The 27,254-nt window shown below is 52.8% G+C and overlaps 1 protein-coding gene across 4 annotated transcripts; it reads right to left on the bottom strand.

The window, feature by feature from the left end:
- Positions 1-1,497: 1,497 nt before the first annotated feature.
- On the bottom strand, positions 1,498-27,254 carry TTI1 (TELO2 interacting protein 1). Of its 4 annotated transcripts, none has more exons than XM_083360832.1 (9): positions 27,223-27,254; positions 24,091-26,385; positions 17,012-17,191; positions 16,403-16,545; positions 14,383-14,523; positions 12,675-12,879; positions 9,540-9,627; positions 2,999-3,225; positions 1,498-1,718 (listed from the first exon to the last, which is right to left on the bottom strand). In XM_083360832.1, exons 2-8 carry the CDS (start codon positions 26,342-26,344, stop codon positions 3,039-3,041), a joined length of 3,198 nt encoding a protein of 1,065 aa, XP_083216958.1. In that variant the 5' UTR covers positions 26,345-26,385; positions 27,223-27,254; the 3' UTR covers positions 1,498-1,718; positions 2,999-3,038. The 4 variants fall into 4 exon arrangements, with proteins under 4 accessions (XP_083216958.1, XP_083216957.1, XP_083216955.1 ...); XM_083360831.1 differs by lacking the exon at positions 27,223-27,254 and adding an exon at positions 26,482-27,202; XM_083360829.1 differs by lacking the exon at positions 27,223-27,254 and having other exon boundaries at positions 1,498-1,624.

The following is a 27,254-nucleotide window of genomic DNA, read 5'->3' as shown; positions in this document are numbered from 1 at the left end:
GTGTGTGACGTGATCCCTTTTGAGACCTTCTGACGAGCCCGTGGGGGAAGCCAGATAACAACCGGGTGGCTAACTTAACAGCTGCGGCGGTTCGCTTAATGACTGTGGCAAGGAAAGTCGTAAAACGGGGCAAAACTCACGTAACCGTCTCATTTAGCAACGTACATTTTGGGCTCAATTGTGGCCGTACGTCGAGGACTACCTCTGCTGGCTGGGTGGGTGGGTGGATGGCGGGCCATTCAAAGCACCGGAGGGGTTTGAAAGGATCCAATTGATCTATGTAGAGAGGAGCCACTTCAGGAATCCCCAATGACTGGCTATTCACTCCAATGGACAGTAACCGCAAACACTGACCCAGGACGCAGCTATGGAGGGGGGGGGTCTTTGGGTGTCCCCCCCCCAACACTCCTGAAGTCTCCCAGGGAGGTGGTCTTATTGGCAAGCCTGGGAATTTGTCTTTCAGAGGTATAAGAAGACCCCAGACCTCTGCCTCTGGAAATCCACTGGCTGGCAGAGGGGGCTTCAGCAGCCCCATGACTTTTTTACACACACACACACACACACACACACACACACACACACACTGGCTGGGGCTCCCCAAACTGAAGGCTGATTGGCTGGGATGGACAAACACTGCACATTAAACGACATGGTTTTCCCATTAAAGGGCTGACTCGAATGATGGTGGCAATGGTGTGTGTGTGTGTGTTAGTATTTTATTTTTATTTTACGATCTTTAAAATTACTTTTATTTTTCCTACGTTGTGTTTTCGTTGTCTGTAAGCCGTCTAGAGTCGCTGGGGAGCGAGTAGGGGACTACGTAATTTTTCTCAAATAAAGAAGTCAGAAGCGCCTGACCCATAAGGCAACTGATTTCCTCCCCCAGCTCCCTTCCACGTTCCCTGGGAAGCTGCAGTGGTGCCTGGTGGACACTGAGGCAGCCAGTGGGTGGATGTGTGCGTGTGTGTGTGTGTGCGTGTGCACAAGTGTGCTGGGCAGACACAAGGCTCAAGAGCTTCGTTATCGCCTCAGCTTTATTACAGGCAGAGCAAATTGCTTTTGTCTGAAGCTACGCGACGGTCAGAGGAGGCAAATGGCATTTGCACGCTGCCTGCTTAATTCCCGGCTGGTGCTTTGCATATTAAGTTTGCTCTCTCTGCAACGGGCAACGGTCCAGGACGGATGATGCCGCAAAGTTTCAGGACACCAGTGGCGGGGGGTTGCTGAGCTCAAACGTTGGCAGCACTGGGGCAAAAGGAGGGTGGGAAGCTCTGGGTTCTTCTGCTCCTCCACCTGCCTCTTAATAATCCACGCGGCAAACCAGGAAACGGACTCCGTTCTGGGCCCAGCCAGGATTAGCACCGGGTCTGTCTTTGGTGGCTTCCGTCAGAACAGAGAGTCGAAGGGCAAAATGCAGCCGCAGTTCTGGGTATCGTCTGCCAGCAGCCCTGGCCATTCGGGTTCCAGGTGCCCCAAAGGTTTTTTTGGGGGGAGGGGTTTTGCACCAGGACCTGCGTGGGTAAGCCGGGAGGGTCCTCCTTCAGACGCTTGGAAATCTGGAAGGTGGCTTTCTCCGTGGTGACCCCGGCCCTGTGGAACAACCGCTCGCTGAAGTCAGGAGAGCCTTTGAAGGAGAGAGAGGAGAGGACTGGCTAAAGTCAGCTGCTTCTCTCTTGGTGCTGGGAAGGGTTGCTCATGGCACCCCCGGGGTCTTGGACCTAGACGACAGAGGGAGGATAGATACGGACAGAAAGGGAGAGAGGAATGAAGGACGGAAGGACTTGGGTTAGGGACATAAACCTATTTCTCAGCGTAGTTCAGGACCGGTCGTCATTCCTCCAGTGAGTGAGGAGCAGTCTTCTCGTGATTTAGATCAGGGATCCCCAAAGGTGGCAATTTTTAAGACTTGTGGGCGTCAACTCTCAGAATTCCCTGACACCAATGCATTTCTTTTCAGGTGTAGCCCCATTGTGGCCTGCTTACTCTCTTGTAATCCTTTCCTCTGAAATCTCTCCGCTGTAGGGAGTGGGAGGGGAAAAAACCAACCCAACAGGCATGGCTGCCGGAGGAATACTGGGAGTTGAAGTCCACAAAGCTATCAAGTTTGGAGAGCCTTGGTCTAGGTCAGGGGTAGGCAACCTCGGCTCTTTTATGACTCATGGACTTCAACTCCCAGAATTCCCCAGCCAGCCATGCCGGGTTGTTGTTTTCTCTCTGAGCCTGAGCAGAAAGATTGCAAAGGAAGGGATTACAAGAGAGTAAGCAGGACACAATGGGGCTACCCATGAAAAGGAATGCATTAGTGCCAGAGAATTCTGGGAGCTGAAATCCACATGTCTTCCGAGAGGCCAAGGTTGAGAAACATTTATCGAGACCCTGAAGCTAAATCAAATTCTCCGCTCCGGACTTCTGCCAGCCCACAGGTATGTCTGCATGTTCTGCATCCGTAGCCTGAAATTTACGAACGCCCTCACCTGCCAGGTGCAGAACTGTGAAGGAAAACCTCATCTTAACAGTGACATCTGAATGGCCACTAGGCAGCTCTTCCAACATGGGCTAAAAGGGGATGGAATGCTAGAAGGGGAATGGAATAACTGATGATGTTCCCTAGTTGGGGGATGAAACATCTGCAAGAAAACCACCAAGCTCAGAGAACAGCAAGGGCCCCACGGTCTTCCCTCTTCCTCCTCCTCTCCGCAAACCCTCCCCCCTTCTAGCACTGAAGATGTTCCCTAGTTGGGTCACGAAACTTCTGCAGGAAAACATCCCAGCTCAGAGGAGAGAACAGCAAAGGCCTTTCATTTCGACCCCGAGCTACACACAGTCTCCTAAATTGCTTAAAATGGCACAGTCGCAATATCCTTCCAAGCACGACTGCTCAGGATTGTGGTGTGGGGAGGAACGGGGATCTTCCCCAGCTCTACTCGGCCAGTTCAAGGGCCGGCACCCCCCTCACCCTTCCCCTCCTACCCGGAGGGGCCCTGTCCAAGCCTCCTACCTCCAGAGCGTGAGTGCGCCCGGGCGCTCCTTCCTCGCCCTCAACCACCCAGCTGGTCCAAGAGACTCTGCACGTTGTCCGTGAACTCGTTTCGCGTCTTCTCGCTCCCCGCTAGTTTCGCAGGGTGCAAGGAGGGGTGGGGGGCCTCCAGGTTTCTGGGGCACCAAACATTGCAGAGGAAGAACCATATGGCATCCGGGTCAAGCTCCATCAGGCGAAGGAAAACGCTGCAAAAAGGCAGGAGGAGAGAAAAAGGCTGCGGATGGCAAGTGAGGCCATACGTACCTTATGTATATATATTTGCTGCTGCTTTATTTAAACTTATGTCTGTGTATCAAATGATTGCACAACCCCAGTGGGCGCCATGCACCAAATAAATAAAAATCTATTCTCGAAACATGCTAAGCTTCATTAATCTTTGGTGTAGCTCCGTATCTTGTGCAAATCCAACACGCGTTGTTAAGTTTATGAGTCCACGTCTTAGGAGGTCAATTTCGAAAATGGGCTATCCATTCAGCCGCCCAACGCCGCGTCCAAACAGGCTCTGGCGGCTTAAGAAACTCTTGATTTTTAGCTTCACCTCTCGACTTTTCTCCAAGATTCTTTTCGATAGCCACGGAACAGAGCAAGACAAGTCTACAAACCAGCATTTCCTTCTGGGGCACCCTGTCCCAAACGGCCCTCCAGCCTCTCTGCTCAATGCCTCCCGTACGGAGAAGTGTCCTACTCCACAACTTAAAGGCTGCTATCTCCTTCCCCCAAATCAGCTCTCCTCTGGCTTCAAACGCCGTCCTTTTTGCAAACCCAGGAGCCGGTTTTCACTTTCCACTTCCTCAGCGCTCACTCCCGTTGGACGGCACCCATTAAACACCAAGACAAGATTCCCCAAACTGGACTTCCCGGGGGCTCAGGCTAGGGTCATCTATCCCTCTTCCCCTCCTCTTTTCTAAGTGAAAAGAAACTTGAAAGGATTTTTAAGCCGCAGACGGAATGACGGAGCACGTAGTGTAGAGGAAAGTAACGTGTGTGTAAATTAGAGAAGGACGAAGGGAGACAAGAACTCTCTAATGTCTGTACATCTACTAGTTCGCTAAGACCATAGTAGAACAGGAATGAGCACAATTCACTAAAAAGTACTGTTAAGAATAAAGGTAAAGGTTCCCCCGCACACGCGTGCTAGTCGTTTCCGACTCTAGGGGCCGGTGCTCATCTCCGTTTCAAAGCCGAAGAGCCAGCGCTTGTCCGAGGACGTCTCCGTGGTCATGTGGCCGGCATGACTAGACGCCAAAGGCGCACGGAACGCCGTTACCTTCCCACCGTGGTGGTCCCCATTTTTCTACTTGCATTTTTACCTGCTTTCGAACTGCTAGGTTGGCAGAAGCTGGGACGAGTAACAGGCGCTCACTCTGCTACGCGGCACTCGGGATTCGACCCACCAAACTGCCGACCTTCTGATCGACAACCTCAGCGTCCTAACCCACTGAGCCACCGCATCCCTACCGTAAGAATATACAGCCCTAAAGATGTAGGGAACTCCCCCTCTTCCTCTTCCTTCCTGTCACTTTTTTCCTTATTTCCTCCCTCTTTCCTCTCCCTTTCCATTTTCCTTTCCTTTCCTTCCTTCCCTCCCTCAGTTCTCATCTCTTTTCCTATTCTCTCCCAGCCTGGAGGAAGAAGTGGAGAACGGAGCTGTGTAGCTAGGGAAGCATTTTCAAACCATGAAAATGGCCTTATGGATTTCTTGGTTTAGACAGAGGAAGGCTGATTTATAAAAATGGGCACCACCCGATGTCGCCATGGCAAACCAAGCCGAGCTTTCCACCTCCAACTTTTCTCTGAAGCGGGACTGCGCGAAACCCCCCACAGAGCGGGGAGATCTGAAAAACAGCGGGTGAAGGACAGATCGTGGTGGAGAAAAGTCACTTAGGTGGCCGGCGGGTGCCAAAAGCAACCCGACGGGGCCTCATCGATCAATCAGCCCTCAACTGCCCTGCTCTAGGATGCCTGCTTTAAATCCGGCCACCTCTTTGTGATCCTCCTGCCAGATAAGATTTCCTTCCTTTCGTTCAACTGATTGGACGATTCGGGGAGCACGGAAGAGGTTTCCCTGTCAGGCTGCCACAGCCCAATCGATGCGGCTGTCGGATGGAAATTCGGCCGGAGCTGCTTTGCAATCACGACACACGAGGCTGAACGCGCGGCTCCCTCTGGGCCCAGTTCTACCTGACTGTTCTGTCTACATCTGCATCGCGTATCCAGCTAGTGCTCGGCTTACGTTTGAGCCCAAAATCTCTGTCGCTGAGTTTTGCCCCCTTTTACCAGCTCTCTTGCCACAAGTGAATCCCTGCAACAGTATTGTCTAGTTTAATGAAAAGGAATATGTGTGTGTGTGTGTGTGTGTGTGTGTGTGTGTGTGTGTGTGTGAGAGAGAGAGAGAGAGAGAGAGAGAGAGAGAGAGAGAGACGATAGAAGCCTTCCAATATTGGAGGGGCTGCCACAAAGAAGAAGCGGTCCATCTGTTCTCCAAAGCATCAGAAGGCAGAAGCAGCAGCGACGGATGGAAACTCATCAAGGAGAGAAGCAACCTGATGGTGAAGACAATTAACCAGTGGAAGAGAAGTTGCCTCCAGAAGTGTGGGTGCTCCATCACTGGAAATTTTAAAGAAGAGATTGGACAGGCATTTGTCTGGAATGGTATAAGAACTTTGCTTTGAGCAGGGGTTGGACTAGAAGACCTCCAAAGTCCCTTCCAACTATTCTAATTCTATTCTATTCTATTCTATTCTATTCTATTCTATTCTATTCTATTCTATTCTATTCTATTCTATTCTATTCTATTCTATTAATTCCATTCCACTCCACTCCACTCCACTCCACTCCATTCCATTCCATTCTATTCATCACACGGTCGTTAAACAAATCTTTTTCCTCCTCCATTGACTTTGCTGGTCACAAGGTGGCAAAAGGGGATCACATGACACACACACACCCCGGGGACGCTGCAACTGTCATAAATATGAGTCAGTTGAAGGTTGACTCAGCCTTCCATCCTTCTGAGGTAGGTAAAATGAGGACCCAGATTGTTGGGGGCAATTAAGCTGACTTTGTAATAATGCCGCTTGGGGTGTGTGTGAAAGCCCTAATAAGCAGGCATATACATAGAATGAAGGCTACCGCTAAGCTTGTAAGCCGCCGAGTCTTCGGAGAAGGGCGGGATATAATTGGAATTAAAAAATAAAATAAAATAAATAAGTTGCCAAGCATCTGTATTTTGATTACACGACCCTGGGGATGCTTCAAGCCACTAGTGCAGACATGTCAAACACAAGGCCCGGGGGCCGGATCTGGCCCGCGAAGTGGTTTCATGTGGCCCGCAAAGCCATCCTGGAAAAAGTGAGGGAACGGTCCCCACTGCCTTGGCCCTGGCCCAGAGACCCTCCTTCTGCCAGAGACCCTCAGATCTGTCCCACTCTTGCCCAGGCCCCCATAGGCACCCTTGATGCAAACGATGTAGAGCTGGCCATGCCCACTCAGTAGGCCATATGGACTCTAGCCACGCCCACCCAGGCCACACCCACCTGGACCCCTGAGGGCAACTGCAATGCTGATGCAGCCCTCAATGAAATTGAGTTTGACACCCATGGTGTAGGGTCTCCTGCTCAGGTGGGGGGGTGGACTAGATGACCTGTAAGGTCCCTTCCAATTCTGTTATTCTATTCTATTCCATGCCCAGGCACCCTAAGAAATGTGTATTACCCCCAAACATCTCAGAGTTCTCAAAACATCTTGGAGAGTTCCAGTTGGCTGGAAATGGGCTGGTCATGGGAGGAGGGAGATGGGCTGGGGGCAAACCTACCTATAATTTTGCGTCCAGCAAGCGCGGTGATTTCAGAGCTGGCTTGAATTTACGGCAACCAACACTCTTAGTGTGAACGATGTAGAGCTGGCCACGCCCACCCAGTAGGTCATACGCACTCTAGCCACGCCCACCCAGTAGGTCACGCCCACCCAGTAGGCCACACCCACCCTGGCCATACCCACCCGGCCCCCTGAGGGCAACTGCAATGCTGATGTGGCCCTCAATGAAATTGAGTTTGACACCCCTGCACTAGTGTGAAAAATTGTCATGTCACTTTTTTCAGCGCAGTTGTAATTTTAAACGATCAGTAAATGAACTGTTGTAAAGTTGAGGACCGCTCCTTTCAGCCTCCGCTTGGTAGGAAACCCACCCTTGAAAGAGCCCGAGCGATTGTACTACCTAACATCAGCTGACTTTTTTTCTGCCCACCGTGTCTACAAAAATGGTATAGGGTTTCCTGCCTGAGCAGGGGGTTGGACTAGATGACCTCCAAGGTCCCTATCATCATCATCATCATCATCGTTATTGAAGGGACGTGAGACTGGCTGCGCTGCTGTCTTGAGGTCACCTGGGAAATGCCAGCAGAGGTTCAAGAAAGCTCTTTGGCTCCTGCATTTGATCTTCTTCCGCCTGCAACCCTGCAAAATATTCCCGCAGGCAGCCCACTTCCCCGTTCATTTTGAGGGCTTGCTTCTGCAACGTTAAGAGTCTTGTTCGGATGACCCAGCCAAGCAGCCTGCTTCTGCAATGCCAACTGGCTGCATCTGTCCAGAAACTCCGGTAAGAAAACATCTCTGCCATCTTGGCTATCTAGAACCCTCAAGTGGTTAAGGCCCCATTTCAGACAGCTGATGATGGCTTGCTGGGATCGGAGACCAATGGCTCCTCCAATGGTTTGGAAACCTCTGAAGCTTAAAAAAGGACAAACTGGACCGGGTGGCTTGCCGTCTTCTTTAAAAATAATGTCTCTGGCAGTTTCCAAGCAACCTGTGTTTCCATGGCGAAAGATTCCGGGGTGAACCCAGCCTGCACTTCTGACCGCCTTCGCTTTGTTCGGTGAAGTGTTATCGATTCCAGCTCGCCTTTGCTTAGCCGGGCACCGGGGCTCGCTCACGACATTCGGTTGGGGGGGGGAAAAGGAGAGGAGGGTCTGCTGGCATCTTACACATGCTTAACCGCTTGGGAATTAGGGAGGGGGATCGTCTTCAGAGACAAGATGGACGGTTCCAGCCTGACTCCAAGGTCGCTGCCTCTTGAGGATGACCTGTTATCTGCCCAGCACCTCAGCATTCTCAAAACATCTTTGCGGCATTGCATTGGCTGCTGGTGGACTGGTTTTGGGGGGGGGAGGCTGGGTTTGGGGGGGAAACTGCTTCACGCTTTGGGTGGGGCCTCCAGATTCCATGGGACTTTCCTTTCCTCTGATGAACCTCAATGGAGTCAAAGAGTTTTGCTTTCCTGGGGCGACCAGCTAGGGCAGGTCCTCCTCCCACCCAGGCTGAACGGGGGGAAGGGGGGGGCGCTGCTGCACCCCAAAATCTCCAAGGGGATCAGGCAGGCTGGCAGGGCAATCTGCACTATTGACTCCACCAGAGGAATCCGGGGGGGGGGGGGGCAGACAGGTAGTTCTCTATTTACAACCGTTTGTTTGCTGACCGTTCAAAATTACAATGCCACTGAAAAAAAGGAGTGCCCGTGATGGCGCAGCGGTGATGGAGAGCAGCGCTGCAGGCTTCCTCCGTGGACTGCCGGCTGCCACCAATTTGGCAGTTCGATCCTGACCGGCTCAAGGTCGACTCAGCCTTCCGTCCTTCCGAGGTCGGTAAAATGAGGACCCTGATTGTTGAGGGGGGGAATAGGCTGACTTTGTAAACCATTTAGAGAGGGTTGTAAAGCACTGTGGAGCCGTATTTAAGTCTAAGGGCTATTGCTAAGTGTGGAGGGAGGGAGGGAGGGAGGAAGGAGGGAAGGAAGGAAGGAAGGACCCTGGTGGCACAACTGTTTGAATGCAGTATTGCAGGCTGACTCACTGCCCAGTGCCGGGAGTTCGATCCTGACCGGCTCAAGGTCAACTCAGCCTTCCGCCCATCCGTGGCCGGTAAAATGAGGACCCAGATTGTTGAGGGGGGGGGGAAACAACAGGCTGACTCTGTAAACCGCTTAGAAAGGGTGAAGGCCTGTGAAGCGGTAGATAAGCCTAAGGGCTGGTGCTATTTAACGAACGGTTCAGCCTCCCCGTGGCCCGGTCGTCAAAATCCAGAGCTTTGGCAACTAGCAGGCAGTCCTTGCCTTATGGCCAGAACTGAGGATGGAGTTATGCTGGCTGAGGAATTCTGGGAGCTGGAGTCCACAGGTTTTAAAGTGGCCAGGCTTGGAGACCCAGACTTTCTTGGGACTTTTGTTATGTCTGCTCTGGGCCTTGGACCACTTGCCCGAGCGCCCTGGAACCAACCGGTCTCGATCTTGGCGGATTTGGGGGGTAGGCGAACTTCAGTTCCCTGGCTGGAGTTAACGGTGCGACGCAAATGTTTTTTGATCTGGGAAAGGACTTGCAAAGGCCTCCAGGGAACAGATCGACCCTGCAGAGGCCAGAGAGTGAGCAGCCACCCAAGACCGAATGGAACCCTCCTCCGATTGCAGACTTGAGGCTCTCTCTGCAGCCTGCGGGCACACCGGTCTTACCTGCGAGCAGCTTCCTGCAGTCTCACAGGCTGCCTGGCGCTGAGGTAGGGCAGGCAGGCATCCACCACCGTGTTCAGGTCATTCTCGCCTGCAGAGACAATTAAGATGGGTAGCTGAAAAGGGGGAGTGCTCAGCCACAGCCCCCTCACACCTGCCCCCCATCTCCCTAGAGCAGGGGTCCCCAATCTGTGGGCCGCGGCCCACCACCGGATTGTTGGCTGTTGCGTGCCCATGCATGAGCGTCGCGGGTGCTCTGGGGCTCACTTGCGCGAGCAACGGGTGGTCGTATGTGCACGCATCTTCCTGCACGCCTGCCCCTCCCACAAAACCCTCCCCTCTTTCCACCCCCTCCCCTCCGGGACGCCAAGCCGGAAAGGTTGGGTAAATCTGCCCAGGAGAGCCTGCTAGACCAGGCAGCCCAGGCCAGCCACGGAGATGCAGGGAGGGTCATGGCACACGCCAGCCCCTCCCTGGAGTCAACTGCAGGTGCTCCTTGACTTACAATCAGAACTGAGCCCAACCTTCCTGTCGCTAAGTGAGAGAGTTAAGGGAGTTTCAGCCCGTTTTGCAACCTTCCTTGCCACAGTTATTAAGTGAATCACTGCAGTTGTTAAGTCAGTCACACGGTGGCCAAGTGGATCTGACTCCCCCCGTTGAGTTTGCTTGTCAGACAGTCACAAAGGGGGATCACGTGACTCCGTGACACTGCAACCCATCGCAAGTACATGCCAGTTACCAAGCCTCCGAATTTTGATCACGTGTCCACGGGGATGCTGCAATGGTTATTAAGTGTGAAAAATGGCCCTTTTTTTCGGTGTTTTTGTGACTTCGGTCAGTAAACAAACTGTTGTAAGTGTAGTGCAGAGGTCTTCCAACTTGGCTCTTTTATGACTGGTGGACTTTAACTTCCAGAAGTCCTTAGCCAGGTATCAGTTGTAAAAGGGCCAAGTTGGAAGACCCCTGAGAGTCTGGATCCAAGCCCGCAGGTTCATCAAAATGGCCGACTGAGGAATTCTGGGAGTTGAAGTCCACCAGTCGTAAAAGGGCCAGGTCTGAAGACCCCTGAGAGTCTGGATCCAAGCCCGCAGGTTCATCAAAATGGCCGACTGAGGAATTCTGGGAGTTGAAGTCCACCAGTCGTAAAAGGGCCAGGTCTGAAGACCCCTGAGTGTCTGGATCCAAGCCCGCAGGTTCATCAAAATGGCCGACTGAGGAATTCTGGGAGTTGAAGTCCACCAGTCGTAAAAGGGCCAGGTCTGAAGACCCCTGAGTGTCTGGATCCAAGCCCGCAGGTTCATCAAAATGGCCGACTGAGGAATTCTGGGAGTTGAAGTCCACCAGTCGTAAAAGGGCCAGGTCTGAAGACCCCTGAGAGTCTGGATCCAAGCCCGCAGGTTCATCAAAATGGCCGACTGAGGAATTCTGGGAGTTGAAGTCCACCAGTCGTAAAAGGGCCAGGTCTGAAGACCCCTGAGTGTCTGGATCCAAGCCCGCAGGTTCATCAAAATGGCCGACTGAGGAATTCTGGGAGTTGAAGTCCACCAGTCGTAAAAGGGCCAGGTCTGAAGACCCCTGAGAGTCTGGATCCAAGCCCGCAGGTTCATCAAAATGGCCGACTGAGGAATTCTGGGAGTTGAAGTCCACCAGTCGTAAAAGGGCCAGGTCTGAAGACCCCTGAGTGTCTGGATCCAAGCCCGCAGGTTCATCAAAATGGCCGACTGAGGAATTCTGGGAGTTGAAGTCCACCAGTCGTAAAAGGGCCAGGTCTGAAGACCCCTGAGAGTCTGGATCCAAGCCCGCAGGTTCATCAAAATGGCCGACTGAGGAATTCTGGGAGTTGAAGTCCACCAGTCGTAAAAGGGCCAGGTCTGAAGACCCCTGAGAGTCTGGATCCAAGCCCGAAGGTTCATCAAAATGGCCGACTGAGGAATTCTGGGAGTTGAAGTCCACCAGTCGTAAAAGGGCCAGGTCTGAAGACCCCTGAGAGTCTGGATCCAAGCCCGCAGGTTCATCAAAATGGCCGACTGAGGAATTCTGGGAGTTGAAGTCCACCAGTCGTAAAAGGGCCAGGTCTGAAGACCCCTGAGAGTCTGGATCCAAGCCCGAAGGTTCATCAAAATGGCCGACTGAGGAATTCTGGGAGTTGAAGTCCACCAGTCGTAAAAGGGCCAGGTCTGAAGACCCCTGGTGCAGTGGCTTTGCCAGCAAGGACTGAATTCCGCAGGATGGGGCATCTGTGCCTCTGACAAAGAAGAAAGAGACGGCTGGATCAGTGCGAGTCCTCTCCATAATACATTTATTACTCGGCCTTCCCACCTGCCTCTAACTGCCTTCTCTGGCAGGAAGAGGAGTCCGGCCAGGAAAGGGGAGGGAGGAGGAATCGGTGTCAGAATCCATTTATATCACATTCATAAATGTATGTTTAAAACATTATCCACCCCCATGGATTCTGCCATCTCCCGAGGAAGGAGGAGTGGATGTGGATTCAGCCTGCCTTAGGTTATTTCAAAGACCAAGGAAACCTTTTGAACTGGGGGGAACAAAAGGGAGGGTTAGAGAAGCTTCCTCAAAGAGCGGCACCGCTGCCCATTCGCGCGGAGGTACGCACGCACCTCTCCAAAGGTTTGGGGAGGTGCGCGCGCACCTCCGCCCATTCGGGGAGGTGCGCGTGCACCTCTCCAAACGGGCGGTGCCACTCTCCATTTGGAGAGGTGCGCGCGCACCACTGCCCGTTGGAAGAGGTGCGCGCGCACCGGGCGGCTGGGAGCCGCAAGAGACGGCTCAAAGACATGGATTGGGGTGGGTCATGGCACAACTCACAACTCACAATTCAGTCAAGGCGAGCTCGGCGCTGAACGCGCCAAGAATGGGTACCTCAGTCTAGAGCAGAGGTCCCCAACCTTGGCAACTTTAAGACTTGTGGACTTCAACTCCCAGAATTCCTCAGCCAGCCACGGACCGGAGAGTGGCTGGTTTTGTGTGCTGCCTGCGTCCCACAGACGGGGCTTTGCTTGTTTGTGCAGATCGGTTACTGGCGTGCCGTGGCCCGCTCCTGGTCCACGGATTGGGGATCCCTGCGTGAACTACGGTAGGCCAGAACAGGAACCTCAGCCTGGAGTGTTGTGTGGTACTCACCCAGATCCAGAGCCTGGCAGAGGGAGCCCAGGCCTTGCAGCACGGCCAGCTGCAGCTTGAAGGCCAGGCTGTGGCCGTAGATGGGCCCGGCGTGGGCGCTGGTGGGGGCCTGGGCGGCAAGGGAGGCGGCCAGCTTTGGCAAGACGTCTTTGCAGAAACGGCTCCTCAGGAAGTCCCCACTGCAGGCTCCGAGAGTGCACAGCACCTGTTGGGAAGCCCACCGAGTGGTCACTCCCCCCCCGAGACAGGTCCCACCTGCTGAACGGAAGGAGAGCGCCCTTGGCCAGGGTCCAGTGACCCACTTCCCTGGGCTTGTTTCTCCCAGGAAGAAAGAAGGAGAGAGCGAAGTTCTCCCTGAGGCTGTGTTGTGATTCAGGGTCAGCCTGTGGGTTCGGCAGTTGGGTCAGACGACTCAGAGGAGGAGGAGGGGGTGTTGAAGAGCTTGCTGAGGGGGTTGGACAGCTTGATGAGAGCCCCCAGCCAGGCCCCTCTCATCTGGTCACGATGCAGACCCAGCTGTGTGAGCCTGACAGCGTGGATGAAGATGACCCACAGCTGGCCCTGTTCAAGGACGCCCGACGCAGGAGGCAGTCAGTCAGGAGTAAACAGAGGAAGGCAATGGGGCACCTCAGAAGGAGGCACAGAGAGGCCATGCACTGAACTGTATTTAAGGGGAATGTGTGGGAGGGCTGGTTTGCTGAAGGCAACCGCTTGGATTGTTCCTGCTTCTTAGCTCGTGTTTTATGGTTGGTGTCTTTTCTTACTCTGTTTTATGTGAATAAATTTGGCAGGCGTAATCCAGCCTCTTGCCGTTTCTATAGGGGTTGTCCCTGCCTTTTCTGCAGGGCCGGTAGCAGGCTGGTACAGAACAGGCTGGCCTCCAGCACAATTCTAAACCTTCCATCATCATCATCATCATCATTATTGAAGCCTTTGAACTCTGGTGCTGTAGAAGACTCCTGTGAGTCCCTTGGACTGCAAGGCGATCAAACCGGTCGGTCCTAGAGGAGATCCACCCTGACTGCTCTTTAGAAGGCCAGATCCTGAAGCTAAAACTCAAATACTTTGGCCACCTAATGAGAAGGAAGGACTCACTGGAGAAGAGCCTAATGCTGGGAAAGATTGAGGGCAAGAGAAGAAGGGGACGACAGAGAAGGAGGTGGCTGGATGGAGTCCCTGAAGCAGGAGGCGTGAGCTTAAATGGACTCCAGAAGATGGTGGAGGACAGGAAGGCCTGGAGGAACATTGTCCATGGGGTCGCGATGGGTCGGACACGACTTCGCAACTAACAACATTATCTTTTATTCATTAAGACGTGAACCTCAGTCAACTGAACATTCAAATTGACTGGCGCTGATGGTTGACACGGGTTGCTGCCAGCGTCCTAGGTATCAACCAGGTACCTCCTTAAAGTGTAAAATGTTCCAAGTAGCGCAGTTTTTTGCAGCATTGCTGGAGTTATTGCAGGAAGCTGCAGTTTCTTGATGTATTTTGCAAAGTTTTGGGACATGGTTCCCAGTGCCCCGATGACAATGGGTATTACTGTTACACGTTTCATCCATAATCGCGCAGTTTCGATGGCGACGTCGTGATATTTCATCCTCCTCCTCCTCCTCATTATTATTATATTATCCTCCTCCTCTGGTCCCTGTGACCAACCCAGATGGGATCCTGCAACCTTAGGATGGGTCACGTAGATTTGCCTTACCTTGAAGGCTCTGAGAACAGCCAAGGGGTCGTCGTTAATCAAGCGGCAAACGAGAGCCGGCCACGCCCGATGGGCCAGTGGAAGGAGAACGTTTTCATGTGGACCAAGGACCACCAGACAGAGTTCCAGGACATCGAGGGCCTATCAGGAGAAGCCCCAGAGTCAGAGGAGAAGCATGCCAGGATTAAGGGAGACGAGCGGTGACGTTGGGGAAACAAGAGGACTGAGACTCTCATTCGTAATGTGTGAATTTGTGGCTCGGGGTTGAAATGTGGGTTCCTTAGTGGTCTCTCGAGATGGGTTGATTTCTTACGGAGATTTCACGATCCAGCTAGGGAACATCATCCGTGCCTTCTGTCTCCCTTCTAGCACGGATGATGTTCCCTAGTTGGGTCATGAAATGCTTGCAATAACGAAGCTCAGAGAGCACCAAGGACCCCACAGCCGTCCTCTCCACAAACCCAACTCTAGCGCTGATGATGCTACCTAGTTGAGTCATGAAACATCTGCAGGAAAACAACCAAGTTCAGAGAGGACCAAGGACCCCAGTTCCTCCTCCTCCTCCTCCTCCTCCTCCTCCTCTCCTTTTCCTTGTCCTCTCTGCACACCCTCCCTTCCTTCCTTAGCACTGATAACATTCCCTAGTTGGGTCATGAAACATCTGCAAGAAAACAAAGTTCAGAGAGCACCAAGGACCCCACACTCCTCCTCCTCCTCTTCCTCCTCCTCCTCCTCACAAGCCCCACTTGCTTCTAGTTGTTTTCTGCAGGAAAACAACCAAGTTCAGAGAGCACCAAGGATCCCACAATTCCTCCTCCTCTTCTCCCTTTTCCTCTCTGCACACCCTCCCTTCCTTCCTTAGCACTGATGATGTTCCCTAGTTGGGTCATGAAACATCTGCAAAAAAGCAACCAAGTTCAGAGAGCACCAAGGACGCCACAACTTATAATGCGCTCGGTCCTTATGGACAGTGAGAAGTTTAAGCAAAGGCCGAGCAAGAAGGAAGATGGAGAGTCATGCCTCAGTTGGAGGCCGTGGATAAGTGTCCTTCTCATCCAGCTCCATTCCGGTGAGAACCTTTTTCCAGCAGGAAAAGAGGAACACAGCTCTATGAGGAGGGCCTTCCTTGCCCATGGCAGTCGGACTCGGCTTGGGGTAAGGGTAGCTTCGGTGTTTTGCTCAAGACGGTCTCCTCCTTTACGAGGTCAGGTCCTTCTGAGCCTGACAAGAACATGCCTCTCTGTGCGCTACGATTCTGATCAACTCTGAGGTTAAAAGGTACAGAGGCTGAGATGGAAGAATTAACGTTCAGGCCTCAGCCTTGCTTTGGGGCTGTGGAAAGTTCCAAAGGAAACCACAAGTCTCTGGGTCGGGGGGGGGGGGCAACCTTGGCTCTTTTATGACTGGTGGACTTTAACTCCCAGAATTCCTGAGCCAGCATGGGGGAACTATGGCCCCCTCATGACTCGTGGACTTCAACTCCCAGAATTCCTGAGCCAGCATGGCTCAGCTTGGAAACCTCTCCCTTTCCCCTCAGCATGGCTGGCTCAGGAATTCTGGGAGTTGAAGTCCACGAGTCATAAAAAAGCCAAGGTTCCCTACCCCTGCTCTGGGTTAAACATGGGTCCAAAACCACAGAAAGGCACAAATGAGTATATTTTATAACTTACATATATCTGATCTGTCTTGTGCTGGCTTCTTCTGATGCAACTGAGTAAAAGCAAGAAAGCCACCCATACTTGCTTCACACTGCATTTGCGGTTCTTCCAATCCCGCGGAGGACCCACCTCTGCTCAGGTAAACAAATGCCTTTGCTTATCCAGAGAGATCTGGGTTCCGTCTCCTCGTTCGCCCCGAATTACCCCTGTTCCCTGCTTAACAACTTGGAGCAAAACTTAAAAAGACACCTGAGCAGGTGGAGGAAGAGGTCACCCCTGCGCTAACCAAAGCAAGGACAGGGCACTTGAGGGCTTGGTGGCATCAGAGGACGGCTGCGCTGCGTTGATGTGGCTTCCCTTACCTTCAGCCGGACTGCAAGGCTCTTGCTGGGGAGTAAGTGGACGGCCCTCTCCAGGACATCCTTGGCCATCTGGGCCTGCAAGGGCAACGGCCTCTCGGGCCCAGGAGTCTCCTCCGGTGCTTCGGGCCGCACGGCAGGATCCTCTGGGGAGGCAAGAGGCCAATGTCACGGCTCGGACAGATGAAACTCTTCCAAGAAATTCGAGGCATTGTTTACCTTAAAGAATCTTTATTCGAGCAGCACGGCATCAGCAAGTATCGGGTCACAGCCAAAATCTGAATTCTCCTCCCCTTAGCGCATGGTATCAAACGCAATTCCCTCCTCCAATTGACAGTCACAAACCGCATTCTCCAATTAGTTCGAAATGCAGGTTTTCCCTCTTCTCCAACCCGCCATTGTCTTATCATCTCCTATTTCAAAAGCCCCTGCTATCACATGCTGTTGCAATATTGTTATGTGTAACTAATACCACACCACAGCCACAGCTGTGGGCACAGCCAGTGGGGCAGAAGGGAAACTTGCTTGGCCAGACGTTTACCGTCGGCCCAACAGCTGTGGGAGCACTGCCAATCCTCCTGCCCGGCCACAGACCTTTATGGATCTACCAACCTTCCTCCTCTTCCTCTTCCTCGAGATCCCCCTCTGCAATCCGCTTCTGCTTCACGTATGCCGAAAAGAACTCTTCCATTTCTGCTGCGGTGGGCAGGTTGGTCAGCCTCTGTGCCCGCCGGCAGGAAGAACCACCTTCCGGCTCGTGGTGGGTCTGCTGCTCTGGCCCAAACCAGGAAGCTGCCAAGAGGAGGAAAATGCATTTGGGCCTCCTGGATCAAAGATGGGATGGGTGGCAGCGAGAATTTCAGACCAACCTCTGGTGAAAACCCTGAGTTCGTCTACATCAGGATAACAGAGTTGCAAGGGACCTTGGAGGTCTTCTAGTACAACCCTTGCTCAAGCAGGAGACCCCAACCCCAAGCTTGGCAACTTTAAGACCTGTGGACCTCAACCCCCAGAATTCCCCAGCCAGCCATCCTGGCTGGGGAATTCTGGGAGTTGAAGTCCACAGGTCTTAAAAGTTGCCAACATTGGGGACCCCTGCCCTGCACCATTTCAGAGAAATGGTTGTCCAATCTCTTCTTTAAAAAAAAACCCAGTGCTGGAGCACCCACAACTTCTGGAGGCAAGCTGTTCCACTGGTTAATTGTTCTAAACGTCAGGAAATTTAGTTCTAGGTTGCTTCTCTGCTTGATTAGTTTTCATCCATTGAAACTTTAAACTCTGTTTGCCGCCTCTAAAGTGACACTGAAAGCCTTTTATGCCAGCAGGATTTGGAAGTATGAACAAGTATGACCTCTTCCAACTAAGATGCCTTTGCCAAAACCTAAAGATTTACTATTTTGACCATATTACTAATGTACTAATCACAAAGCGCTCCGAAAGAGTTTCTCCTGCATACTACACAACATTGCCACGAGCAGAAGCCTCCAACTTGCAGGTCATATTCTCTGCATGGAGAACAACTGAATCCCCAAGATGGCAATGAGATGGACCCCCAGTGATGCCAAACACCCCAGAAGACAAACTCAGGATCCAAGAAGATCTTGACAAACTGGAACAATGGGGCCTATTCAACAAAATGAGTTTCATTGTGGAAAAAAGCAAAGTCTTACATTTAGGCAGGAGAAACCAAAGGTATAAAAGTACAGATTGGGCGAAACCTGGCTCAAAAACAGCCACTGTGAGAGGGACCTTGGAGTCCTCGTGGACGATCGCTTGACCATGAGCCGGCCGTGTGCAGCAGCAGCCAAAAGAGCTAACACAATCCTGGGTTGTATAAACAGAGGCACAGAATCAAGATCACGTGAGGTATTATTACCGTTTTATAAAGCCCTAGTGAGGCCACACCCGGAATAGGGCAGCCAATTTTGGTCACCATATCACAAAAAAGATGTTGAAAGTTTGGGAAAAAAAATTCAGAGAAGAGCAACTAAGAGGATCCAAGGCCTGGAGACTAAAACAGACGAAGAACGGCTCAGGACTTGGGTTTGGCTAGTCTAAGGAAAAGAAGAATTAGGGGAGACATGATAGCAGTGCTCCAGTATCTCAGGGGCTGCCACAAGGAAGAGGGGGGGGTGTCAAGTTATTAAAGCACCAGAGGGCAAGAGAAGAAACAATGGATGGAAACTAACCAAGGAGAGAAGCAACCTGGAACTAAGGAGAATCTTCCTAATAGTGAGGACAATTAACCAGTGGAACAGCTTGCCACCAAAGGTTGTGGGTGCTCCATCACTGGAGGTTTTTAAGAAGAGACTGGACAGCCATTTCTCTGGAATGGTGTGGGACCTCCTGCTTGAGCAGGGGCCTGGACTAGAAGACATTAGAAGAACAGACATTGCCCCTGCCCTAGGGAAGGTCTCGCCCCGGAGGTGAGGCGGGCCCCCAATCTCCTGGGCTTCTTGGACATCAACATTTGGCTCTGCCAACTGGCACGGGGGCCCAAGAGTGGCACGCAGCCTTGGGGGGGGGGCAGGGGTTGGTGGCTTCCGCGTGCTCCTTTGGCCTTGTTAAACTATGACTTATCCAACATCTAAGGTCCGATATCTCAGGGGCTGCCCCAAAGAAGAGGGATCGAGCTATTCTGCAATGCCCCTGAAGGCTGAACAAGAAGCGACGGATGGAAACTAATCAAGGAGAGAACAAACGTAGAAATAAGGAGGAATTTCCTGACAGTGAGAACAATTAATCAGTGGAATGGATGGCTTGCCTCCAGAAGTTGTGGGATCGGAGAGCCACTGGTCTGGAATGGTCTAGGGCAGAGGGACCAGTTCTCTGGAGAGAGGGCTTTCCGCGGACCGGAGGGGGTGTAGTTTTGTGTGACACCTTCATCTCACGGATGGGGCTTGGCTTGTTTGTGCGGCCCGGTTGCTGGCATGCCGCAGCCCGGTACTGGTCTAGATGTTAATTGGTCTAGGGTCTCCTGCCTGGGCAGGGGGTTGGACTAGAAGACCTCTAAAGTCCCTTCCAACTCTGTTATTCTGCTTTTATTTGCAAAACTGCCCAGTCGTGTAAGTGAGGTGGGTGGAGTAGAACAGCAGTCCACAACTTTGCCACCTGGGAGGCCCGGCGCAGGGGTGTGTGAATGGCCGGCGCACACACGCGCGCACAACTCCATGGGTGTGAGCAGCATGCCTGTGTGTGCACCTTCCGCTTGTGCGAATGGAGCTTTGCGCATCGAGTGGAAGATGCTGGCGTGCGCACAAAGCTCCACTCGCACGAGCGAAGCTCCATTTACGCAAATGGAGCTTCACGCGTGACCACAAGCACCCTCCACTCGTGTGAGTGGAGCTTCACGCATGCAGACTTGCCCATCGCTTGCACGGTCTGGCTACAAAAACGCCACGGCCCAGGACCTGGGGACCCCCCGGGGTAGAAATTTGGTCCTTAAAATAAATAAAAATGCATAGGTGCCAAGCTCATTTCTGCCAAGAAACAAACCTGCGCTTAGAACATAAAAGAGTGTCAGGCCGGACAAAAAGGTGCAAGATGGATGTACAGCCCCCCTTCTCTCTCTCGCAGGCACGCGTAGCTTGAAGCTTGTAGTTAGCAGCTGCTCGTTTTCTGGTCTAGCGCAATGACGATAATAATAATTTTATATGCCATCTGACTCTCAAGGACTCTGGGCAGTTTACAAAATGTGAAAACATTTAAGAAAACTGCACACAAAAAAGATCGATGACGGGAGAGAAGTAATCCAGATGGGAAGGAAGGGAACGAAGCAAAGAGGGCTTCAATCACACTTGCACACAGCCAGGGTTTCGCGGCCCTTTGAAACATCAGCAAGGGGGGGGGGCTGTTCGACTCTTGGGGGAAACTCATTCCGGAGGGCAGGCGGCTGCTACAGAGAAAGGGGGATTCTGGGATATGGATAGAGGGCTTTGCTTAGCGGAAGGAATGTGGAGACCCTTTGCAAAATTAAAATTGGCCTGGTGGATGGTATGGGAGGCGGTGGTCCCTCAAGTAAGCAAGGCCCTGTGCGAGGGAGGGCCTTCGAGACGGCCTTGAATCACATCCAGAAGCAAACTGGCAATCAGTGCAACTCAGGAAGCAGAGGTTACAAACCGAAGTGTGCCTACCGCCGCCGCCTGCGCTGCTGCATTCTGGACCAGGCAGAGCTTCCTAGGTGACCCATGTCTGCGTCTGAAGGTCTATGGAGATTCTCAGTCAATTAATCTTCCAGGTCACGGCTGTCCCAAAGGTTTTTTGTTTTTTTTCCCCTCTCCAAAAGGCAAACTGGACTTCTCTTGGTGTTTTCTTTGAAAACGTTTCGCTTCTCATCCAAGAAGCCTCTTCAGAATCGTTCAGCATGTTTATTTGCTTGCCCATCTTAACATATTAATTAGTCTACGATTCTGAGCTTCCTGGATGAGAAGCGAAACGCTGTCAAAGAGGAGAGCAAGAGAAGTCCAGTTTGCCTTTGGGAGAGAGAGAGAGAGAAAGCCGCTGAGACGAGTGTGTGAAGGGTTCCTGATCTGGGAACAGGCACAACTGGTGCACCGCATAAAAGTCATGCAAAGGTCTTCCTGGCCTCAGCAGCCACCTGCGCGTGAGGAAGGAGTTGTGAGTCCAGACGGCCTACAAATTGTGCGCCACTTTCGAATGGGGAAACGTTCTCCTGTTCCAAGGTCAAAGATAGAATATCCCCCGATCCGGGCGGTCCACACACCCCGGCCACCCAGTCTTGGCTGGAGTAAGCTGGAGACAGGTCCTCCCAGTGCAAACCAGCTCATGATTTCCTGGCAGAAGCTCAACAGCCTCTCTGGCCTGGATGGAGTTGGCATAACTGGGCATAATCGGGCATTACCATTTGCACTGATGTCCACCGAGATTCTCAATCATCCAGGTCCTGGTTGTCCCAAACTGTTCAAAAGGCAACTGGGTTTTTTTTTTATTTTTCCTGAAAACATTTTGCTTCTCATCCGAGTTCTGATCTGAAGAAGCTTCGGTTCTCTCTCGAGCTTCCTCTTTCCGCTATGCATTCAAGATGGATGGGGATTAATATTTATATGTATTCATACGTAAGGGGGCAGGTATATATACACACGCGTTGCATACAGCGTGTTTATGCGCGCGTACGCTTTTGAGAGCAGGCAACAGAATCTCATTTTTAATGTGTGCCAGTGTGGCCACGGGAAAAAAAAAGTACGACAATAAAAGTTATCTATCTTCTTGGATGAGAAGTGAAATATTTTCAAGGGGGAAAAAAAAGCCACGAAAAAGCACCTTTGGGATGCTCGTTCTTACTGTTGATTCAAACCTTAAATGGGGGGGGGGGGCGACCTCACCTAGGTGAGGTCAGACGATGTACGAGAAAGCCGGACTGTGACAGAGAAGGTATGCTTCCTCACTCTCAAAAGGTGACATTTAATTGAGGGGACCTAGACCACAGCCGCCCCCCACTCCCAGGCCCAAATATAACAGACAGGTAAAGTCAGAGTTGGTAGACAGGCAGTCCGTCGAGTAACCGGGCCTTACACAGGCCTTGATTGGTGGTGACCAGTGTCTTGAATTCCACCTGGAAGCCAACTAGGTTAAGAAACACGTTTCTCTGTTCCCTGACCAGAGTTTCATTAATTAAGGTGGGCAGCCATATACGTACGATTAGCAAATGAGCAAAGCCTTTAGCTCAAGTTGGAGAAACCCAACTGCTACATTCACACCGCATGCAACCTCCAAGCAATAAACCGATTCCCAAGAATCTGAGAAATGATCAGTGGATCAAAGGGGCACTCTTAACCCAGGCTAGGCCACGAGGTAGCCGACTCCATCTTGGTCTTTTGTGTGCGTTTCCAAGCCAGTTTCCGATTCCTGAACAAGTCCCAGTGGGTTTTCTTGAAAAGGTTCTTGCGACTGGTTTGTTCTCGTCCCCTTTCTAGGACTGAAGGAAGGTGACGGCGCCAAGATCACCAACGGGTTTCAGGCCTAAGGTAAAAACTTTGGAGACTCCCAGCCTCTGGTTTTCTAACCTGATCCTTAACCGCCACACCGGGGGGGTGTCCAACCTTGGCAACGTTGAGACCTGTGAACTTCAACTCAACTTCAACTCCTAGGCTGGCTGGGGAATTCTGGGCGCTGAAGTCCACAAGTCTTAAAAGTTGCCGAAGTTGGACACCCCTGCACGACACCAAGCTAGCTCTCCTAACCTGCTCTAGCCTCTTCTAAACCCAGTCAGACATAAAGGCAGGCTTAACTGCTCCTGTGGTTTATTGCTGGCCTTCCCAATGCCCTCCAGAGGTAAGTGTCTACGGACAATCTCAGTCACCCGGGTCCTGGTTGTACCAAAGGGGCTTTTTTTCAGGAGACAACTGGACTTTCTTGTTTTTCTTCGAAGACGTTTCCCTTCTCATTCAAGAAGCTTCTTCAGGTTCTGACTGGAGAATGGGGAATGGAAGGATTTGTCCTCCTTGCAGAGAGATGGTCATTTGCCTCCTTTTGAAGAGTCGTTAAGGCCACTTGGAGGTTTGTCTGTATTTGCACCACTCAGGTGACCTTAAGGACACAGATAAACTTCCAAGTAGCCCCAACCACTTTCTAAAACACAGGTGACAAATTGCCGGCCCATGGGCTGGACGCGTCATCCAGAAGCTGCACGCACCCCATTGACGGCAATGGCAAAAGCGTCCCGATACGTTGTACGACGTTACGTGATGTCACGAGTTTGACACGTCTGCTCTAAAAGAAGGCAAACGACCAGCTGTCTGCAAGGAGTATAAATCCTTCCCTTCCCCCACCATCCAGGCAGAGCTGAAGAAGCTTCTTGGATGAGATGAGAAATGTCTTCAAAGGAAAAACAAGAAAGACCAGTTGCCTCCTGAAAAAAGCCCCTTTGGGACATCCGGAGGTGAGTGGATTCCAGCAGGGACTCACATAAGGAGTCCTCAACGTACGACCATAGTAGAGCTCAAAATTCTGGCTGTAAATGGCTGCAGTCATTAAGTTGAGTTACCATAAGACCGGACTGAATTTTATGAGTGTTTTTACACAGTCATTTTACACACACAGTCATTAAAGCAAATCCCACGGCTGTAATTCCAAATCCAGCTTGCCCAATGGGCATTTTTGTCAGAAAAGGGCAAAAACATTTAAAAGTGCCATTAGGTGGACACAAGGCGCTGCTGCCAAGCACCCAAAATACGATCACGTGGCCAAGTGTGTGTGTGTGTGTGTGTGTGTGTGTGTGTGTGTGTGTGTGTGTGCGCTATGTGGAAGTCAAAATTCTGAGGATTGGTGCCAAGTAAGTTTTTTAAATTGGTCATTAAACATTAACCTTAAGCCAGGGGTCCCCAACCCCTGGCCCGTGGACCGGTACCAGGCAGCGGCATGCCAGCAACCAGTCCGCACAAACAAGGCAGCACACAAATCCACACCCTCCGGTCTGCGGAAAAACCTTTCTCCACGGAACTGGTCCCTGGTGCCCAAAAGGTTGGGGGCCTCTGCCTTAAGCAACCAGTTGCAAATTGAGGACTACCTGCGTTGGCTGGGGAACATAGGAATTGAAGTCTAACAGATCCGGAGGCTAACAGGGCTGGAAATGTGAGTTTATCTTAAGGGTAAAACAGTAGCCAAGCACAACCAGCAAGTTCTGAATCTCTGGCATCCCGAAAACCCCTCCCAATCTCTCATTCGTAGTTTACCTAGTGACGCCATCAGGGTCCGGAGCGCTGCCAAGAAGGAAGGGGCCCGTTCGCTGTGGCACTGATCCAACCTGGCCAAAACGTCTTCCACCAGGTCCTCCACCAAGGGGGCCACCCGGGCGTCCGAGTGTCGGAGCATGGCCTCCAGCACCCGCAAGGCCTGGGCCTCCTCGGCTGGGTGCCTGAGACGCAAGGAAATCTCGTTCACCAAGTAATCAGCGTTCTGCCTGAGCAGCTCAGGGATGGAGACGTAGCCGCAGGCCCGGCACATGCCGGCCAGGGTCCACTTTGCAGTCTGGCTGACCAGGAGCGTGCCGTCCCCGGCCTTTTCCAGGACGGGGTACAAAGCGGAGATCAACAGGAAACGGAAGTCCTTCCCCAGGGCAGAGGCAAAGCTGCCAATCCCTTCCAGCTGGAGACAGATCTGCCAAATGTTACTGTTCATACAGCGGATGTTGGGGCTCGATTCTGGGGGCAACAGAGGCCCCCGAGAGGCTTCGTACGTCACAGCCAGAGGTCTGGAACCTGCGGCTTCGGCCCAAGATTCTTGGCCCTCCAAGCTGGTGACCAAATGCCAGTTTCCCGAGTCCACATATTCTTCCAGCACGGAAGTGACGATGGCCACAAGATCCTCTGAGCTCAGCGAAGCGTTCTGTGCCTCCCGCCCTGCGGCTCCAGCGATCAGCTCGTTGACAACCATCGCGGCTTGCTTCCGGTAGACAGTCGATTCTCTGTACAGGTCCATGAAGTGATCCACGAGCAGGTAGAGATTCCCGTGGCCGCCCAGAACCCGGCAAATCTGCTGCAGGAGAGGAAAAATCCGCTCATCTGTGAAGAAGCGGAAGTACTTCCTCTGGAGGCCGGCCGGCCAGGGCTGCTGAAGTGCTTCCGGGGCGCCCCCCTTCTCCTCCACCACCTTCACATCCTTCACCTCCAGCTCCAGGACTTGCATCAGGGCCTTGGACAGACGCTGGAGGTGGGAGGCCGAGTTGAGAACCAGGCTCACCTTTGGGCCCAAGAGCTTCAGGTACCCAAGGAGCAGGTTTAAGGTGGCCATCTTGCCTCGGTCGTTCTGGGAGGTCATGAAGCGAGGCAGAGAAGTGGCCAGAGAGTGGAGATCCTCAGACAGGAGGTCGGCCAGGCACCTGTTCCCAGCCACGCTCTCCTGTGCAGCAACATCCTCCAACGCCCTCTCACTCTCCCGCCGGACCTCGGCGCTCTCATCATTCACGAGGCCAACTAAGGCTTTCAGCAACTGGCCGGCCGAGTCCACCAAAGAGCGTCCGCAGGTCGTCAGGAGGAGGCGAGCCATTTCCACCAGCTCCCGTCGCACCTTCCAGTGGGGGTGAACAGAGCCAAATCCAACCACCTTCTCGATCAGGATGGAGAGTCTGCATGCGGTGTTTCTCGCCCAGTCCGAGTCTCGGCGGACCACGAGGGCCTGTATTTTGCTCTCTTCTGAGGCCGGTTTCTTCTCCTCCTCTGGGATCTGCACTAGCTGCTCATCGGCCATCACCAGACTGACAGCCCCAGAGAAGAGCTTGATGGCCGAGACCGCCACGGCGTGACCTTGCTTCACATCTCCCGTGATAACCTTGGAGAGAGCAATGGAGACCCCAGGGAGGAAGGAGGCAAAGAGATCCCCGCACTGCCTCATCTCCTCTTTCTCCAGGGACTGGTGACCCTGGGGGCAGTCACACTGCAGAAGGAGAGCCTGCAGACACCGCAAGGCGGTGATCTTAACCTGCCGGGCTTTTTCCTGTTCCGCAAGGCCCAAAAGCAGGGAGACGGCGAAGCCCAGCTGGGGAAGGCTGGAAGGCTGGTAGAGAGACAGCAGGACATCTCCGTAAGCGGAGTGGAGCAACGCAAGCAGCGCCTGGGCCACGTCTTGCTTCAGTTCTTCCGACAACGGGGCCAGCTGGGGTGGGCTGGAGGGGGACGCCAGGCAGACACAGAGTTCGGAGAACAGCTCCAGGAGGAGATCTGCCTTCTTCACGCAGGTGGCCGAAAGCACAAAGCCGACGCACTGCACCACGCTTTGGACCACCCCCTCCCGCTTCGGCCCGGGGGTCTTGAGGGCGAATCTCAAAGGGAAAAGGACGTATTCCTGGAGCTCCTGCAGGGCCGAGTCGCTGACCGCCCGCAGCTGTGAGCGGAGGCGCTCCACGTTCTCCACCGTCTGGGCCTTGGTCAGCTGGACGCAGGCGGGACGCAGGGCTCCGAAGGCCTCCTGGGGGGTGTCGAAAATGGCCATGGCTGCCGCTGCCCCGCTCTCAGGTTCCTTCGGTGTCCATCCTGCCAGCAAGAGGAAAGAAAAGGATATTTTTATTGATTCAGTTACATCCTGCCTTTATTCATTTATTTTTAAATAAATAACTCAAGTGAACATACCTAACAGGGGAAGTCCTCGACTTATGACTACTCATTTAGTGACCATTGAAAGTTACAACGGCACTGAAAAAAGTGACTTATGCTCAGGCTTCACGCTCAAAAGACCTTTGCAGCCTCCCCCAGGGTCACACGATCAAACTTTGGACGCTTGGCAACTGACTCGTATTTATGACGGTCGCAGTGTCCCGGGGTCACGCGATCCCCCTTTGTGACTTTCCCAGCTGGTGTCCGACAAGCAAAGCCAATGGGGGGAGGGGGAAGGAGCCAGGTTCGATTAACGACCATATGATTCACTTAACAACTGCAGCGGTTCACGCATCAATCCTGGCAAAAAAGGTCATCAAGTGAGGGAGAAACTCACTTAACAACCGCCCTGCTTAGCAACGGAAACATTGGCCTCAATGGTGGTCGTAAGTAGAGGACGACTTGCGCTCCTCCTCTTTTCCTCACAACAACCCTGTGAGGTGGGCTGGGCGGAGAGGGAGGGGGACTAGGCCCAAAGTGACGCAGCCGGCTTTCCTGCCCAGGGCAGGATTAGAACTCCTGACTTCTAGTCTTAAGCGGCTTCCCCAGACCCCCACGGGTCCTGCCTAGGCCCCTGGCGCTGACCCAGAGTCCGGGCACCCGCCTGGGAGGGGCCCCCAGGCCCGGTAGGGGCGGCCAGGCAGCGCCCTCAGCGGAGAAGGACCCCCCCCCCCCCGCCTCGCTCGGGCCTCCTGAGGGGCAGACGCGCCCCCTTACCTTTACCGACGCTCAAGGCGCCTGCGCGAGCG

This window comes from Vipera ursinii, assembly GCF_947247035.1.
Source record: "Vipera ursinii genome assembly, chromosome: 3".
In the NCBI taxonomy this organism is placed as follows: domain Eukaryota; kingdom Metazoa; phylum Chordata; class Lepidosauria; order Squamata; family Viperidae; genus Vipera; species Vipera ursinii.
The sequence above is the reverse complement of the archived record's forward strand: the minus strand, read 5'-3'. Positions and strand labels throughout refer to the sequence as shown.